This window comes from Falco biarmicus, chromosome 7, assembly GCF_023638135.1.
Source record: "Falco biarmicus isolate bFalBia1 chromosome 7, bFalBia1.pri, whole genome shotgun sequence".
Lineage (NCBI taxonomy): Eukaryota > Metazoa > Chordata > Aves > Falconiformes > Falconidae > Falco > Falco biarmicus.
This window is the reverse complement of record NC_079294.1, coordinates 54,705,801-54,723,474: the sequence shown is the minus strand read 5'-3', so window position 1 is coordinate 54,723,474 and position 17,674 is coordinate 54,705,801. Positions and strand designations below refer to the sequence as shown.

General features: G+C 39.5%; 1 protein-coding gene across 2 annotated transcripts in view; it reads right to left on the bottom strand.

Annotated features, from left to right (window-relative positions):
• Positions 1 to 735: 735 nt before the first annotated feature.
• Positions 736 to 17,674, bottom strand: part of ALDH1A2 (aldehyde dehydrogenase 1 family member A2) — an 82,042-nt gene continuing 65,103 nt past the window's right edge. For both annotated transcript variants that reach the window (XM_056346287.1, XM_056346288.1), the window contains 6 exons: positions 13,539 to 13,641; positions 10,506 to 10,690; positions 9,616 to 9,780; positions 9,008 to 9,165; positions 8,143 to 8,217; positions 736 to 3,007 (listed from right to left, as the gene is read on the bottom strand). In XM_056346287.1, coding sequence (XP_056202262.1) covers positions 2,935 to 3,007; positions 8,143 to 8,217; positions 9,008 to 9,165; positions 9,616 to 9,780; positions 10,506 to 10,690; positions 13,539 to 13,641 — 759 coding nt within the window. In that variant the 3' untranslated portion in view covers positions 736 to 2,934. The remainder of the gene's footprint in view (positions 3,008 to 8,142; positions 8,218 to 9,007; positions 9,166 to 9,615; positions 9,781 to 10,505; positions 10,691 to 13,538; positions 13,642 to 17,674) is intronic.

Here is a 17,674-nt window from a genome sequence, read left to right as displayed (position 1 = left end):
ATCTGTTTTAGTCGAGTTACTTTATCTGTTGTGATTGCCTACAGAGTGTTCATTAAACCAACAGTATTATTCTGTGACACTGAGGTATGACCGTTGCTTGCCATGCAGTGAGGTAGCTTGGCCTTATTAACTGAGTAGTTACTTTCTCTAAATAGGCACCATTTCAAATGAGGAATGCCATTCCTGGCAATGAAAGTAACCCTGGAATAAAGGGATTGCTTGAGGGAGAGTTGTCTAGTACCTGGCCATGTGAATATTACTGGCTGTCAAATGACATTCCTTGTCCTTTTCCCCCTGTTTTAGCATTTTGAAATTAAAGACAAGTAGAATATCACTCCATAAAAGATCTGAGTGTTAATTTAATCATCCCTGTGACTCATCTACTCGAGAAAGAAAAGGCATCATGATTTTTTAAAACACTATCCAAAACTCAAGCTGTGATGCAGCAGTTTGCGAGGGTGCCCCACTGGTTCTGATGATTTCAGACCTTCCCCAATAGCTAAACTTTACGACCATGAGGGTGAGCATGAACTTTGGCTATGACCTAGATCTGCAATTCACAAGTGTTTTTCATACAGCTGCAATAATATTCCAGAAAATGTAATTGGCCTTTTACTTCATTCACTTTTGCAAATGAAAATAAAGCTACTGTGAGAGCAGATCTTTTGCTAAGAAAATATTTTTTTAAATATTTTTATAGCTCTGTCAACAATAAAGGAGTCTCACAGTCTAAAGTCTTTCTCTAAACCTTTTTAATGGAAAAAACTTCATAGAAAATATCCTTTTACTTTTTTAATAACATATAACTATATACATGATTAAAAACTGTAACAAAAAGCTGCAGGGACTGGAAAAATGTTTTGTTGGATCCATGCAGATGGTACATTTAAAAAAGGATTTCACAAATCCATGTACATCAAATGGAGTTGCAATGACAGGGTTGAAAAAAATGGCAACTCTATATTATTTACCTGAATGTACTGGGAATAAAGCACAGACATACAAAATACACAAAAAGAATACAAAAGAGTACATGGTGTAAATGCTGTTAGCACAGGAAGTTTCTTTTTTTAAGTAAATAGGAGAAAAGAAGTAAAATCTCCCTTTTCACATTTATATTGCAGTTTAAAAGATAATTTATCTCTTATTTGCTGTATTTTGTTTTTCTTCACTCTGACATATGCTACAGTAGAAGTATATGGCATTTGCAGTTAACAACTCAGGAATATTTTGATTCATCTCCATGTTTGTGAATGTACGTCATTTCTGAATAACATCATGTATACATATTGCTTTAAAAACACACGTTTGACATGAGTTAGAAATACAAAATATTGAGGGCCACCACACCACAAAGTGCTGGATACTCTTGTCCTGATCCAGCAGTATGTTTAAGGACACACACAACTTCAAATCTAAGAGGAATTCCTCAGAGAGTAAAGGAAGTTAAGAACATGCAGAAATGATTTGCTGATCAGGTCTGGAGTTTTCAACAGTTCATAGTATAGACTCTGCAGCTAGGAAAACTGTTACACCTGAGGCCGTAATTCTGTCCTTATACCCCAGATAATGTAGCTACGCAGCATAGATGATTTACTGTACTTTTAAAATAAATTTTCTTAATTCTAAGTTAAAACATAAAATGAAACCTCTTTAAAAGAAGTCTGGGGAATCGATGAGCTCTGCAGCTGGAAAGAAGAAAGAGATGGTGTTTAGTTTGTTAGTTACAAGTTGGAAGAGATTCTGTAGGCAGCAGGTAATAATGTGACAGGTTTTAAACACCTCACTCTAAAAGAACTTGCTCATATTTTTGTCCTGGGTCAAAAACAAAGAACAGACATAATTGAAAAGCCAGTACCAGCCAGTAAGGTCACCTGAGGCTTACAAGCGTGCTGAGGATGGCAAGCCATCGTTTAGCAAGAAAAGAAAGTCAAGCTTACTTCTTGTCAGGTGGGCTTTTGCTGGGTTCCTCCTGCTGTAACAAGTACTTAAATAATTCCCAGTGTAATCACAGGCAGTTTAATAGCAGAAAAATAAATGGGAGTCTGTGTGCATATACTTGAAAGGTGAAAACAACAACAGTAACAACAACAACAACAGAACTAGACAAGCAGTGAAAGCTGAGATACTCTGTGAAGCCTTGGGATCTGTTCCTGTTCTCCTTAACACCCTCGCACCCTGTCTGGCCATGCTTTTTGGCAGGCAGGTAAAACCTTTCAAGTTCCTGTAAGTGAGGGAGGATTTTTGCTTTAGCAAGGCATAAAGTAATTATGAAAATACGCTTTGAAAAACAAATCGCTGTGGGTCATGACAGCCAAATCCCACAGAGAAGTGCTTGGATTCCATTGCCATGTAATGGTTTGATTCCCTCCCCAGTTTGACCTCTTTATGGGAGCATGCTAATTGGAAAGTTGCCAGTATACCAGCTTTTGACTCGTTACTGTTCAGTCTGTTTACTTTTTAAGAACATCAATGGTACTTGTTTATGTTGTTCATTGCTAGCATTATGGATTAAATCTGTCTTGTAAAGCCCTGATTGAAACTAGAGTATCAGTACAAGGCAGGTCTGTTTGAGAAGGCAACCTGAAAGCAGTAAGACTTACTTTGTTTATTTAAAGAAGAGATAAATGTGTGTGTGCATGCATTTGCATTTAACAGTTTTATACTAGAACCGTTATTAAATCATGTCCGATAACAATTTTATCTCTTGTTATAATTTGTTTTTTAAAGATGTAATGATTCTCAGGCGAGTGTTATGAAAACATGCAGAGCTGGTTTGCATTATGTACGTAGTTATGTGCCCGGTATATATGTTGCAACTTAATTTCTTATATATATATTGTGTAACACTTTTTGTTCCTGAGTGCTGGTCTCCATAAGGAATAGAGAGGGTGGCATCATGTGCTCTTCTGCACAATGTGGTCCTTTGTCATTTTAGGAGTTCTTCTGAGGGATCTTTATTGTCACAGTTTTAACTTCAGAATATTCTCTCAGTCCACATTCACCCCTAAAAAACAAATTGCAGCGTCAGCTTATGCCAGCCATTAATTCTTCACTAAGCAAAAACCTTGATAAAGTTAAAATACAACCTAAAATTCTCAGCATAGGTTTCTGTTGGACTATAATTTTATACAGGTTTTCCTTTCATGCCATCTTTCAGAAAACCTGAAGACGAAGTTTCAGTTTAGGTCAAAAGATCAGTGGATGCCTCCAGCATTTGATAAGAAGACACAGAATGATATTAAATCTAGAAATACTCATGGTCTGTTGATTAAACAGTTGGGAGTAAACTGATGTCCTCTGTCCACTGCAGACCTTGAAAATATCCGAACACCAAGACCTACACCACTGGTCAGTGAAATTACTTGCTTATATTTGCACTCAAGAAAGAGAAAGTCCAAGCAGAGTACTATGGAAAATGGACTACTCACAACCCTGGATAAAGATGACCTTGACTCCTAATCCACTGATCTTTTTTCCCAGACGAAATATCCAGCAGCAGCAATCAGCATTTGCACATACTGTGAAAGTGTTGAGCTTGCTCAGATTTCCGCTGCATTTACATAGAAGACTTCTTTTGGTCCTGGCACAGCATCTTACGTAAGATCTCCTGCACTGCTAGAAGCTAGCCACTTACTAGGTCCCAGGCATCTGACACATGGCTCTGCGGGGTATGTGTTCTGCTTTGGATAAATTATGCTTAAGAATTGGGTGTTTCTGAATGCTATGTAGATTTTCTTGTGGTCAGCTCTGGCCTGGCTCATCTCTTTGGCAACTCTGCTGAGGTTTAGACTGGGATATTGCTTGGCTTCTTGGGAGTCAGTTCTGTCCTCTATGGAGTATAGGTATTTGTATTTTGCTGTGCATGTTTTGAGCAATGGAGAAGTGTGTTCAAGTCACTAGTTAAGTTCTAGTATGTCTGCCGGATGCTGTGTATGTAAAGCAGACAGTGTCCCCACTTAGAAACAGGTGCAGTCCAATTCTGGAAATAGAGTTTCTCTTCTATATGAACTCATACTTTTGTACAAGCTCTTGCAGACATTTGTTTCTTGGTTAAATTTTTATCCCACCCCTACAACACACACAATATTGCTCCCTTACTTATATTAAAATCTAAAAAGTACCGACATGCATATCATGCATATTTGACACTGTCTTCCCTCTGGATCCTCCTGTGCAGAATTTAATGCCAGCTGCACCATAAAGAATATTTCAGGGGAGCTCTTCAGAACCCCCTTTTAAGAAGTGTTGCTTTCAGAATGGAGTGAAGGATGTCCTGGTGTCAGCTGGGATAGAGTTAATTTTCTTCCTAGTAGCTGGTGCAGTGCTGTGATTTTTGGATTTAGTATGAGAATAATGTGGATAACACACGGATGTTTTAGTTGTTGCTAAGTAGTGCTTACACTAAGTCAAGGACTTTTCAGTTTCCCATGCTCTGGCAACAAGGAGGTGCACAAGAAGCCCAGAGGGAGCAGAGCCAGGACAGCTGACCCAAACTATCCAAAGGGATATTCCCATAGCACAGGACATCATGCTCAGTATATAAACTGTGTGTGTGTGGGGGGGGGGTTGGCCAGGAGGTACTGATCATTGCTCGGGGACTGGCCGGGCATCAGTGAGTGCGTGGTGAGCAATTGTATTGTGCATCACATGGGGTTTTTTTTCTGTTGGGTTTTATTCCTCTTCCTTTTTCTTTCCCTTATTCAGTCAGAAGGTGGGGCAGAGGTGAGCAAGTGGCTGCATGGTACTTAGCTGCTGGCTGGGATTAAACCACAACAGGGGCCACTGTTCAAAGCAGTTAAACTCCTCTGCACACCCCTGGTGTTGCACAGCCTACTTGGTATTTAGCTCTACACTGTAAATTTTACAAAAAATGTAACACTGGGGGAGGATCTCCTGTAACCTTCCTTGGAACGTTAATTCATTTGGGTAGAAATACCAGTATTTACCAGCCCATTTCACTACACCTGCAGTTTTGAAAACTTTCTGATGTGCCTGTTGGCTTGGTAAGATGTACGTGTGATGTAGTGGTTGATATTTAACTAATTCAGGCTGATAATTCAGTAGCATTTTAAGATCTATCAGAATCTAAGTATATGCAAGGAAATATATTAGTAAAGATTTTTAGACAATGTGAAAGGTTCCCATTGATTTGGACCACCCCACCCCCAGCTTTCAGTAGAAAGTGGTAGATTCATCTCCAAAGAATGACCAAAAGCTTTAGCTATTTATCAGACTCAGCGCAGCCCCAGAACTATTCCCTTATGGCTCAGTGGAAGCTGTCACCAGGAGCCGCATGGAGCTCAGTATCTAATGCTAGTAAGTCTGTCTGTGTGAAAGTTTGTGCTTGATTCACTAGGGTTGCGACTTGGCTCCAGACACCTGTTGGACATGTTTTTGCAACTCACTAGATAACCTAGCCAACAGAGTATCCAGCGCCTTTATGTAGGTTCCAGCTGCTGGTTGGTTTCTTATCTTGGTCTGGCAAACAAAATTAGATATATTTATTGTCTATTTCTTCAGCTTAAGGCTTCAGGGCCTTACATGTTTGTTTTCTGGCCTTAAGTTTGGAAGTGGCCAACTGTGATGAATTCTAAGGCAAGTATTTTTCAAAAGTTAAAAAGTCACTCTTGCTGAATAGAAAGATGGGTTATGCCAGACATTCAAAGCAGCAGAGTCAGCGTGTGTTCAATTAAAGGGCTCGCTTGTCCCCACAGCCTTTTACAGGGAAGCAGGGAGCAATGACATCCTGTTCTATGGCCACTTCGGGTCTTCTTGAATTGCAGTTTGGTATCAGGGTGAGGACAGGGGTTGTGTCTGTGAAAAGGAAGGAGCCTGTGGGTCAAGTTCGCATGATGCTATCCCTTGGTCGTGTAGGTGTGAGGGAAGGGGAACAAACTACTCTTCAAAAAGAAGCGTTACATGCTGTCTTCCCTTGTTCATTCAAAAAGAAAAAAAGATAAGGAAAAGAATTATAACTCCAAGCTGTTCTGCTGCTTGCAGTTCTTTTCAGGAATGCAACTATGCACTTCTGTATCTCAGAGCTATCGAGACAATAGCAATTCCTGTGACATTAAAAGATAGGTTTGAAGTAGAATGGCACCTTCTTCCCTTGAAGACATTTGGACAGAGACCAGAATTTTGTGGAGGACTCAATCTAATACAAAATGGCCACATGTGGCTATCTGGGATAAGTCACCTGATTTTTAGTTACAGGAGTTAAATTTTACATCACTCAGGTTGAGATAAGAAGCTTTAAAGAGGTGTAAATGTAAAAAAACCAACCCTCTTTTAGACTCCTTTAAGAATACAAGAATATTGTAAGTAGCCTTAGTGTAGACAGAAATCAGATGTACTGTGTACATGTGTTCTGGTTCTCTACTGGTATGCACATACCCTGCTACATTTTGTGGAAGCGTAAAGTGAGTATAGCAATCTCAACATTATATGTTCATTTCTTCCCCATGTGTGAGAAAAATCTGTGAATTTAAATGGAGGAACAAAACAAGTCCCAGATAATACAGTGCTAGCACAGACAGCACAGTGGCACAATGATGTTCTGGCTGTAACACAGCTTAGCAATGACACACGTATGTATGGACACTTTCTCTTTTTTTTTTCTTCTTTAATTGCCTGACTTATCATTATTTATGCTGTAAAACATGGCCCTTAAAAACAGGGATCTAAGAAACTGTGGCATTTTACTAAAAAGCATGCAGATATTAATGCAGGGGGAGAGGCGGTGAATTAGGAGGTGATATCTGATCAAAGAGGTTCTGAAAGGAGTAGAATAATTACTCGTAAGTTTTCAGGCATCTTTGTGAGATAGAGATTACTGCCATTCCAAACATTTATTGTTTGTGATGAATATTTTCAAAGCTGCAGATGGGAATCAAGTGTACAACTACCACAGAATTTTCCATGGGAGCTGGGGTGCTGCCTGGTTTCCCCCTCTTTCAAAAAAACCCTACGATATCAATATGTGAATATTTTGCTTGCACAGTTAACCTCCCTGAAGTCAATGGGGTCACTCCTCGGTGTCAAGTTACTCATGTGCTCTATCGAGCTTAGTAGTTTTAGAATATTTTCACAATGATAAGAGTTAGATGAGCTGACATATTTATGCCAGTGTGAGATCACCTCATAACTCATGAATGTGGAGAATAGTATGAATGTGTTATTCAAAGTACTCCCTAATGAGGGAAAATATTTCAGACTACATAGAGCTTATTTTATAGATCAAGTTGTATACTTCAACATATTTAAAGTTTTAAAGAGTTTGACCTTACTTTAGTTTTACTGCTGAGTTTGCCATTAGCCGTAAGCTATTTTGAAAGCTTAGGTGAGACATATCTGGTATACATGCCTCCTGCACAGAAATTAATTGAATCCTTTGTATGTGTAACCAATCTGGGTCTGATACAATTGCTAAACTTCCTTGTGATTGTAGTAAGAATTAAAAACTGCTAAGACTTTTAAATTAGGTACATGGGACAGTATTTGAGCATAGAGCTCCATTTCAAAATATTTGGCACTTAGTTCTAAACGGAATAAGAAAAGACAGAAAGCTTTGTAATGGAAGGTGACTTTTTGAAAGGGATGTAAACACATTTGTCTATCCTTCTCTAGGTCTGATTTCATTTAACATTGTTTATGAATCTGGAAGAGACAGATAACATTTTAATAAATTTCAGATGCCCCTATATTAATAAATGTAGGGAAAAGTGAAGAAAGGAAAAAATATCAAGAGGCACAAAATATATGGCAAAACAGCTCTTGAACAACCAGTCAACAAGCACACAGCAGTACCAAAAAGAGAATTTTTCTGCAAAAGTGCTGGTTAATATGGCCAAGAAAAACTCCCAGAAAACACAGGTTACAAGTTCAGAAAAATACCTGGAGATTTTCAGTTCCTTTTGGAATAAAAAGGGAGTTCCAGTAACTTACTCTGCTATTACAAAAAAAACCCCACCAAACCCCCAAAATCTTACCATGTAAATCAATTGCATTTAGAACTGGCATTGATGGTCAGTCATCTTATGTTATGCCCTCATCCTCAGATGGGAATATTTCCTGATCCGGGAGTCACTAATTATTCAGTTGTAGAGCTGAAAACAGTTTAGACAGCAGTGTAATACTTACATCTCTCTCCCATTGCCAGACATTTTGAATCCTCCAAAAGGACTTTGGGCATTTAAGGCATTGTAGCAATTTATCCTGTAACAGGAAGAGGCATTAAGTCCAACAGCGCTGTCAGAGAGACCTTTGGACAACTCAGAGAGGGGCTGAAACTCGTGGAGCTAAGGACACTGTGTATCTCTTAGTAATAACAAACGTCTTATGTTGAAAAGAAATGAGGCATTAATGCCACAAAAACATTCTGCTCCTTACTCGTAAGGAGAATGGGGTTTGGCCTGTGAGGACTGGAGGAGGACACCGAACACTTAGGTGCAGCTTCAGTAATGAACTCGTAAATCTGCTGACAAACCTCAGTGCCAGTTTATAACAGAGAGCTATTAGATTTGAATTTGTCCTTTTTCTCCCTGATTTTTCATGGATCTTTAGTTTACCCAGGCTTGATATATCAAATTGCAAGCTATTAAACTCTGGAAGCAGCATTACCTATTCCTCAGCACTAGAGAGGTGTCCCCTCAGTTCCCTAACTTTGTAGAAAGTACATGATTCTTTGTGCCTTTAGCAGAAACCTCACAGTACTCCTGCTCCACGGAAAAGATTGTTTATACTCTGTTTTCAGTAATGCCATTCAGCAGCATGGCTGCCATGCTAATGGAAAGCAAGGCACTTTCCAGTTTTCGATAGCATTCACCCGCAGTGAGCAGAGTCCCAATGCCTCCCTACAGCTGTTCTGTATCTTGGTTTGTGATTCAGCACTAGAATGGTCTAGATAAACATTTTTCAGACAAAGGGTGTAAAACTGAGGTGCCAAAATGATAACAAGTCAAACTTTTTATCTCCAAGAGCAGGAGTGTGATAGCTTCTGCCTTACCAGACTGTCCCAGCCTGCATTGCTGAAGAGACTGTCAGGGCCTTGTTTATGTCATTTGTAAAGACAGCAGCTACCAGCCCAAAATCAGAATTGTTGGCTCTCTCTATAACTTCATCCATGGTTTTAAATCTCAGTATTTCTTGAACAGGCCCAAAAATCTGCAACAAAGATTAATCATTAATTAATAAACCAGCCCACTCAGAGGCATTTTATTCCTGGTTTATTCTGCTTTTTTAAATTGTCTTCTCTCTCCTGTTGTACTCTTTACAAATTCCCACATCAACATTTAATAGTGATAATAGCTGTTTGTAAAACTCTATGAATTTCCCAAAGCAGCTGCCTCAGTGGAACCCATCCATTCTTCCCTTATCTCTTCTTTGAGGTCTGAGACTTTACAACCAATGACAAAAATGGAGTGCCATTACCCACCTGATGTCAATTGCTGTGTGCATAAGGAATTCTGAGAATGCTTTACTTTTTTTTTTTTTTTTTTTAATATATATATATAGAGAGAGAGAGGTAATTTTCACTTTAAAGCTTTTGTCTCAGGAAATAAAAGAAAAAATCATGTAGAGCACATTATAAAATGATCTCGTGTGAGTGAATACCTCCTCCTTGGCAATCCGCATGTCATCTGTTACATTGGAAAACACTGTAGGTTCAATGAAGAAGCCCTTTCTTCCTAGCCCTTTGCCCCCACATTCAAGTTTTGCTCCTTCAGTAATGCCACTTTGAATCAGTTCCAAGATCTTGTTGTACTGTTTCTTATCAATCTGAAAGAGAGGAAAAGCCATTTGACTTGCAGACCATGTGCTGACAAAATTGGTTTTGTAGGCAAGTAATGTTGCAGTGAGTAGACTCATGGTTATATTTACTACTCCTTGAGCTGGAGATGCAAAAGATCTACAAATAGCTGCTGACTGTAACCTAGGGTTTGGTCTTCTTAAGGATGTGTCCCCTTACATATGTGGCTCAACCCACATTCTTGCTAAGCAATGTGGTTTATAAGCACAAATGAAGCAGATCATTACTTTTTTTCCCAGGTTATCTTCCTGAAAATGGTATAAGCCCCGCTGGGTATTTGTGGCAGGAACATTTTCTAAAGAACTATTTCTAACTCTGCCTATCGTTTGCTTGGAATTCCTGTCTCTCTAGTGGTCTACAAGCACAGATACAGTTGTAGACAGTTCTTGAAATTAAGTGTCCACAGAGACTTTTGAGAGCTTCTCACAGTTTACAGCTGTATCTTGTGGGCTGAAGATCAGAATATTGCTGTTAAAGCTGGGAGGCAAGATACTTAAGACGAGAGTTTTTACTTAACAAGAAACACCTCTGAGCTGCACAGATTATCTGCTCCCGTAGAATTTTAATCTTTAAAATGTTTATCATGTCAGCTACCCTGGACTGTGAGTGAGTATGCACTGACTGACCTCCATCTTAAATTTTAAATGCTTCTAGGCACCTTCAGGACTGTAAAGCTGAAGCACTGTCCCTTTACCTGTGGACCTTGTTCTGTAGTTGGGTCAAAAGGGCTCCCCACAACTCTCCTCTTTGCACGTTCTACGCTTCGTCTAACAAACTCTTCATAGATTGATTCTTCCACATAAATCCGTGAGCCTGCAGTGCAGCATTGACCTTGATTGAAGAAGACCCCTTGGTGAGCTTGTTCCACAGCATAGTCCACTGAAAAAACCAAGACAGCATATGTTGCTCTGAAACATCATAGACACTTCTGCTATTGCACCAGTGTCATGTGTATTAATTACACAGTGCCATATTCCCAAAACTTCAAAGCAGAAGTAGGATTTGGTTAAAAAACATAGAACAGTAGCCAAATCAAAACATACTATTGTTGTGTTGGGTCATAAATGAAGATGATTGATTTTGTTTTGTGTCATAATCCCTGTGCAAACAGTCAAAATTATTTTTTCCCCATTTAACTGTTTGAGAAACACTAGATTGCAAGGGACCACTTGGGACTTCAGACATCATCTAGGTAAAGTAGGGACCATCGGTAATTAATACATTCCATATGCCATCTTGTGACACAAGCCACAAAATATTGCTTAATATCCCACTGCAAAAATTAAATCAAGACAGTGTTCTAGCAGTCTAGGAGTAGGGTATGCAAGAGTCACCAATGTCTTATGTGCCAGCAACATGTAATTTATCAACTAAAACCCCTAAGAAACTCTAGGAAGTGGGTTGTGCCCACAAGTCTGTTTGAGTGGGGTCAGTAGAGAAGGGGACAATTTGTCTCTGGTCCCAAGTTTGCACTTGGTTTGATACTTCATATGTGAGAATTATAGCCAACTAAATACTTGAGAAAATTTGACTTTGATAATGGCAAGACCTATGCTCCCCAAAAAGCCAGGTTATTTTTCTGCAAGACAGAAACATCTTCTTGGCCTGTACAGGTGACCGGGTAAGGCTTTAAAAATACAGATCAAGTATAGAACAATCAACCCTTGATTTCTACTCTTAATTTCCTTGGAGGTACAACTAATGCATCCACTATCCAAGCAGGAAAGAGGATCTAGTCATATTTAGACATTCAGTGCTAAATTAGCTCTAAATTAGCTAAATCGTAATAGCTGACTAGACAAGAATATTGACTTCATCCTTAAACCGTGATGGCCTACAATACTATAATACCTCTGTTATCAGCTGTAGCACTTCAGAACATTGCTTAGTCTTTTATGGAATAAGCAAAGCAACAGTGCTTTACTTTCAGCACATCCTAGACAACTCCATCTAACAGAAATGCCTTATTCTGCCCTCAGCATGGTCTAGAAAAAAAAAGTAAATACAGGCTATTCCCTGAACCACATTCAAATTTTCCCAGGCAGCTCCATGGAGATTGAAAACACTGGTGGATAGAACTGATTAACTGATGTTTCTTCCTCTATTGTTAACGCAGTTTTTCACCATGAGGGGCTCTAACCATTCTTCTTTGGTTTTTTGGTGCACTTAACTTTCAACAGCTTTGTGATGCTTTCTGCTAACTTTTGGCACACAGTGTTCCTCAAACAACAAACAGCTCCTTTGGAATGGTGAGCAAATCGGCTGCTGTTCTTTGAAGTCTGAGTCTCAGGTCAGGTGCTAGTGGTTGTAATTACGGGAGGGCCAGAGAGCTTTAGTATGATACACTGTAGAACAGACCTCCTGAAGAAGACTGTGCTCTCTCCTCTGTACCCTGTTATTCCCCTGTTGCCAGTAACTTCTCCCCACGTCCTCAACCCTATTTGGTAGGTACAGCAAGTCACAGATAAACTACAGCTCTGTGTGGCAGCTGGGAGCATCTGTCTTTTCCCCTGCGCAAGGCCGTAACGCAGGCTGCCCCCAGCATATATTACTCTAGTAGAAGTGTTCAGGTGATCCAGTCTGAGTTAGTACATTAGGGACATTTGAGATGTGATGATTTCTGGTGAGAGATGGAGATGAGTAACTGGGGTAGAAGGCTGTAACATCTGCATCTGGCTCCAGTTGACAGGAGCCTTTCTAGCTTACTGGGATGACTCTGGCTGTAACTTAGACCCCCAACTTTGTAAAACGTTTCTATGTAGAAAAGCTGCTGAAAGTTCTCAAGCTTTCCCTAGTCTTTCAGACATCAGTAAGTTTTGAAAACACATATAGAATTGTAACCAACTTTTGTAGTTCATGCTATTCAGAATCATTTTTCTATTCACTTTCCTCTTTTAAATTAAAAGACCAAATCCTTACATGTCTATTTATTTGGGTTACAAAGTTCCCAGAAAATGCATTGAGTACAGTGTGCCTGGACAAAGCCTGAAACAATAGCTCAAAGCAAGGTGTGAACTGTCCTATTCATCTTAATGGGGTGTTAACTTCAAAACCTCCTGCTGACAATTTAGATATCAACATTTTTAACTATTTTGTTGCTGATAATTTCAGCAGAAACTTCGTTTTGTGTTTTTATCCTGTCCTAAACGGGTGTCCTGTACCTTCTCAGGTGCCAAAAATCTCAGCTGCACATCATCCAGCTGCCAAAATCTTCAGCTCCCTGCTGACAGTGGCAATGAGAATATTTCAATACACAATTCTTCAATTGTGAAAATTAAAAAAATAGAACAATCTCCGTTTGTAGCTACTATCAAAACAGCTTAACAAAGGAATACCGCACTGACTAGATGAGCAACTCAAGTGTAAATTAAAGCCCTCCCTTTTTATAATCACTGTGAAGCAAAAAAATAACAGAATTTCCAGATTTAAAGCACTAAACCACCTTGCTGAGAATTTAGGATGACAATTCTGTATGCATGGTTATAACTTTTTTGTTTTCTTGTTGTCTGTGAATGGGTGTGGGTTCAAATGTTGTCTTTTTGTAAACATATAAAGTTAGGCTGCTTCTGTAAGATTAGAAAGTGCGATTAGATACAGCTATATTGGTCCATTTCACTTTGTGTGACAGATATGCCCTAAAATTAAAAAAAAAAAAAAAAAAAAGCAAGAAAAAAAAAAGACACTACATAAACATGTTTTTAAGAAAAATATGGAAATGCTGACTTACAATCAGCATCTGCAAAAATAATGTTTGGGCTTTTCCCACCCAGCTCCAGTGTAACTCTCTTCAAATTACTCCTTCCAGCTGCTTCTTGGATCAGCTTCCCAACCTGAAAGGAAATGGAGACACATTTTACAGGGAATGTAGTCATACAGTTCACTTTAACAGTCAAAGTTGGCTATCACTGGAACAGAGCTTTATATAATCCAGCAGGTTCTTCAATCCAAACGGATTCTCATCAGCAGTGGACAGCTTTCCAGGTTTTTTTTCTAGCAATTGAGAAGGGATAAGGCACAGCACAAAGTGTTTGTACCCTTCACCCATTTGTACCTATGCTAAACATGCTTGGGGCTTTCGTTTAGGGTGCTTTATGAGGGCTGAATTAAAACTCTGAAATTGGTGTAACTACAATTACTTCCATCCAAACTAGTGGTATGTTCACAAGGTTTGAGATTATTAAGAGGTTTAATTACATAATTTTTTAGTGGAAAAGTATAGATCTGATATGTGAACATGTATTAAGCATGTATTAAGCTTATTACTATTCATTAGTAGTAACTGCTATCATACTTCTTTATATAGTCTAGGTATTAGTTACCCTGGATGATCACAGCTTTTAGAATTTATTCTACTCTTACTACTTACAATTACTAAACTGCTAGCCAACCTGTTTGACTATAGGAGGTCATATTTTTCTCCTCAAAATACAGTTTTCAGTGCCCAAAGGTTTAAGTAATTTGACCATGAAATCATGATCAGCATATGACAAATTCTGATGAAATCATCAGCCTTTTCTGCAGGATAACAGAACATAGCAGAATACCAAGTACAGCAAGACATTACAAAAGCACCATCCCAGACCTGACACTCAGCTGCACCACAGATAATCTTAATATGGGTTGAGGAGGTCAAAAGCACCCCCAAAATGTCTTTGTAGATTGTGGGGTCAGCTGGAGCAGAATGCAGCCCTGTGGCTGGAGCAGCTGCAAATTGCGGATCTCACCAAGGGATATGAGGGTAGACTGAACAGAGTAGCAATCCAACAGCTATATATTTGACATGTTTCCACATTGGTACAGTTGGAGAGGCAGCTGTGCACCCTGGAAATTCTCTCCTCCTTGGATCAATGAACCCAAAATAGATCAAATTCTAAACTTGCAGTGTAACTATGCCATTTTGCCAGCTAAGGAAGTAATCACAGGTAGGTTTAGGCCTCTACATGGTGAAACACAGGATTAAAAGTATCCATTGAATACTGAGAAGCTTGAGAATCTTTTCTTTTAACTGGGACATTCTTTTAAGGTCACACAGAAAATTAGATGTGAAGAGATGGGAGTGGGTCCAGAGCTGGACTTTTTTCTCCGTGTAGTACTCTGGTCTCTTCTAGCTGTTTTCTATTTCTAAGATCAGGTGAGTGAGATTCCCTGCAGTAAAGGGTTAATGGATGAGAAGCTGAACCTTTCAGAGAACTGAAGGCAGTCTGCTGGAGAAAGTTAAGTCAGCACTGGAGTAATCAAAAAGCAAATGAAACAGAAACCAGGGCCCCCACAGAAAAAACAAAGCAAAACCCCCACAGGATAACGAAGGAATTGTCAACCACTTCATGTACCTTTGTGATTAACTGTTTATCTGGTGATACCACAGTTGAGTGTGACTGAGGTTATTTCTTTTTTTTTAAAAAAAAAATAAATTAGCTGCTTTTCTTTACCCCTGTATTGATGGAATGGAGTGTTGACATTATCATGAAATTCCTTGCATATCCCCTTAATTGGAGCTGATTTTATTGCTATGTTTGACTGACAGCCAGAAGTGAACATGAAAAAGAAAGATCCTTTCTGCCCTCCACCCCCACCACAAACATCGAGCACATCATCTGGAAATTCCAACCTCAAACTGTGCTGAAAATGTGCACTGGAAACCAGTGAGAGTGCTGTGTTTATAGCCAGTGCCAGCCAATGCCATTCACACCCTCACTACCTTGAACCTCTCTCTCTCCAAGAACAACCACCACCTATCTCCCCTCAAAAAATCACGGAGCAGAACAGACTGAGGAAGCCAGAGCAATGTGTCCACCATCTCTCCACCTTCCGTTCTACCACTTTAATATCATAACTCTTTTGTCCATGCAAGTAAAGATTTTGAAAAGTTTCTGTGCAAAAAAACGATTGACAAATATGCAAGTCCAAGTATGATGTATATGGCAAATACTAAAGTCCAAAGGGCATAGAGACAATGGTGTTCGTTTGGAAAAGTATGGTCCAGAGTATTGTTACTACAGGGGGGTGGTTGTCAAGTTTCCAAGTATAAACTTAACAGACAGCTTCACTATGTCCTTCCTGTTAGAAATCAGTGTAGACATCAGGATGGCAGGGCTCATGCTGCTCAGCATTTTTGTTCCCTGTCCTCCTGTTGTGCCCTATGCACTTACAGGTTGAGAGAAGTCTCAGGGAAGGCACCAACGCTGTGATTGTTTAGTGACAAAGGCAGCCTTTTGTGGCTGACCCTCCTCTTTATGGAGCAAGACAGCATGAAAAGGATAAGTGATAGTGTTGCAATCTGTACAGTCTTTCAGTACATGCATTTCCTGTGGTGTCTGTCAGCTATATCTGTGAGCTCCCAATAGGCAGTACAGCCTTGCGAGGGAACACTGGAAGAGAGGACTCCCCCACAGATAATGGAGCTGTGCGATTATTCAGCAGGAATGTTGGCAGAGAAAGCCCTGACTCCCCATCCTTGTTTTGAATAGGCTTCAAGATTGATATCAGAGGTATCCCTGGATAGCTTGTGAAGTACCATAACCTTGTAAGCTGCATGGAGGGTGAGGCAGATGTAATTTGGCCCATCTCAAAGAAAACAGTTTGTTATTCAGAACAACAACAACAAAAAAGATTAAAGAAGCATTTTACAGGATTCCTGTGCAAAAAAAGCTGTTTGGAGAACAGTCCTGGAAGGGTCTTGTTTCTGGACTGTGAGCTGTGTGATGTTAGGTAATGAGAGTGTATCGTGATATAAAACATTTGATTGTTCCTTATTATGCCTTCTGTGTTTGGAAGTTTAATGTCTCTTTCAGGAGGAGACTTTTAGTCAGATATTAAGTACGTTGTGCAGAAATTCAAAAACGTCTGTTGCCCTTCGTGTTCTTTTAATTTTCTGTTCTCAGACAGAAATCAATGTTTCTAAATGGTACAGGTGGGTTTGTCTGTTACTGTTAAAGCACTGGAAGTCTCATGAGTCAAAAGCAAACCTGCAAGATTTGTGATAGTTTCTCTACAGCTCCATCAGAATGTCTGGCTGCTTCTCTGCTCTGAACCTTCCTTTGATCGCAGATACATGTTAAGTCGTTAGGGAGCACCTCAATGTAGGGGAACGGCAGTCTAGCTGAATAGCAGCTGATTTTCTAGCACACTGCCACAGACAAGACTGTGAAGGTAAGACTGCACAGGAAGCTATGTAGATTAAAAGATTGAATGAACAGGGCAAAAATTGATAGAGGAGACATACATCTTCAGTTACTTAGGCTTTTTAAGTAACTGGGCTGCCTGTCTTTGCTATTAAACTTTTTTGGGGATATTGAGAGAATATCTGAAGAACAGTAAGTGTTTTAAGTTACAAGAGATTGATTAAGTTTGGGGAGATAGTATGATCAGACAGAAATTTTCTGTGTGTTCTGGAATTGCAGTTTTCTCTCTCCAGCTATTGAAGCACTGGATGTCAGTGTTTCGGCAAAACCTTCAAACCCATGTCGCTGCTTGCTTTGTCTCATTTTTTAAAAATTCAAGATTGTATGTAAAATCTTTCTGAGAAACATTTTAAGACCGCATGGCATGTTCAGGGTGTGTCTTCAGCTAAGACAAGGGAATTTTGAAATATTGATATGAAGAAGAGCAGCTTTATTTAACTGTACAATGCTCTGTGTGAGGAGCAGCCCTGAAAAGAACACAGTGAATAGTGCAGCACAAGTAAAAAAGCAATCCCAAACAGAAATTCCTGGAGAGAATCCTAAGCTATAAATGGCTTATCTGTTCCTCGGGTCAAATCCTAGCCCCATGGAAGTCAGTGGCTAAACTCTTGTTAACTTTGACAGGGCTGATACGCCACCCTGTTTTTTCAGTTTTAAGCAGGCAAATCCTCTTGACATGTAT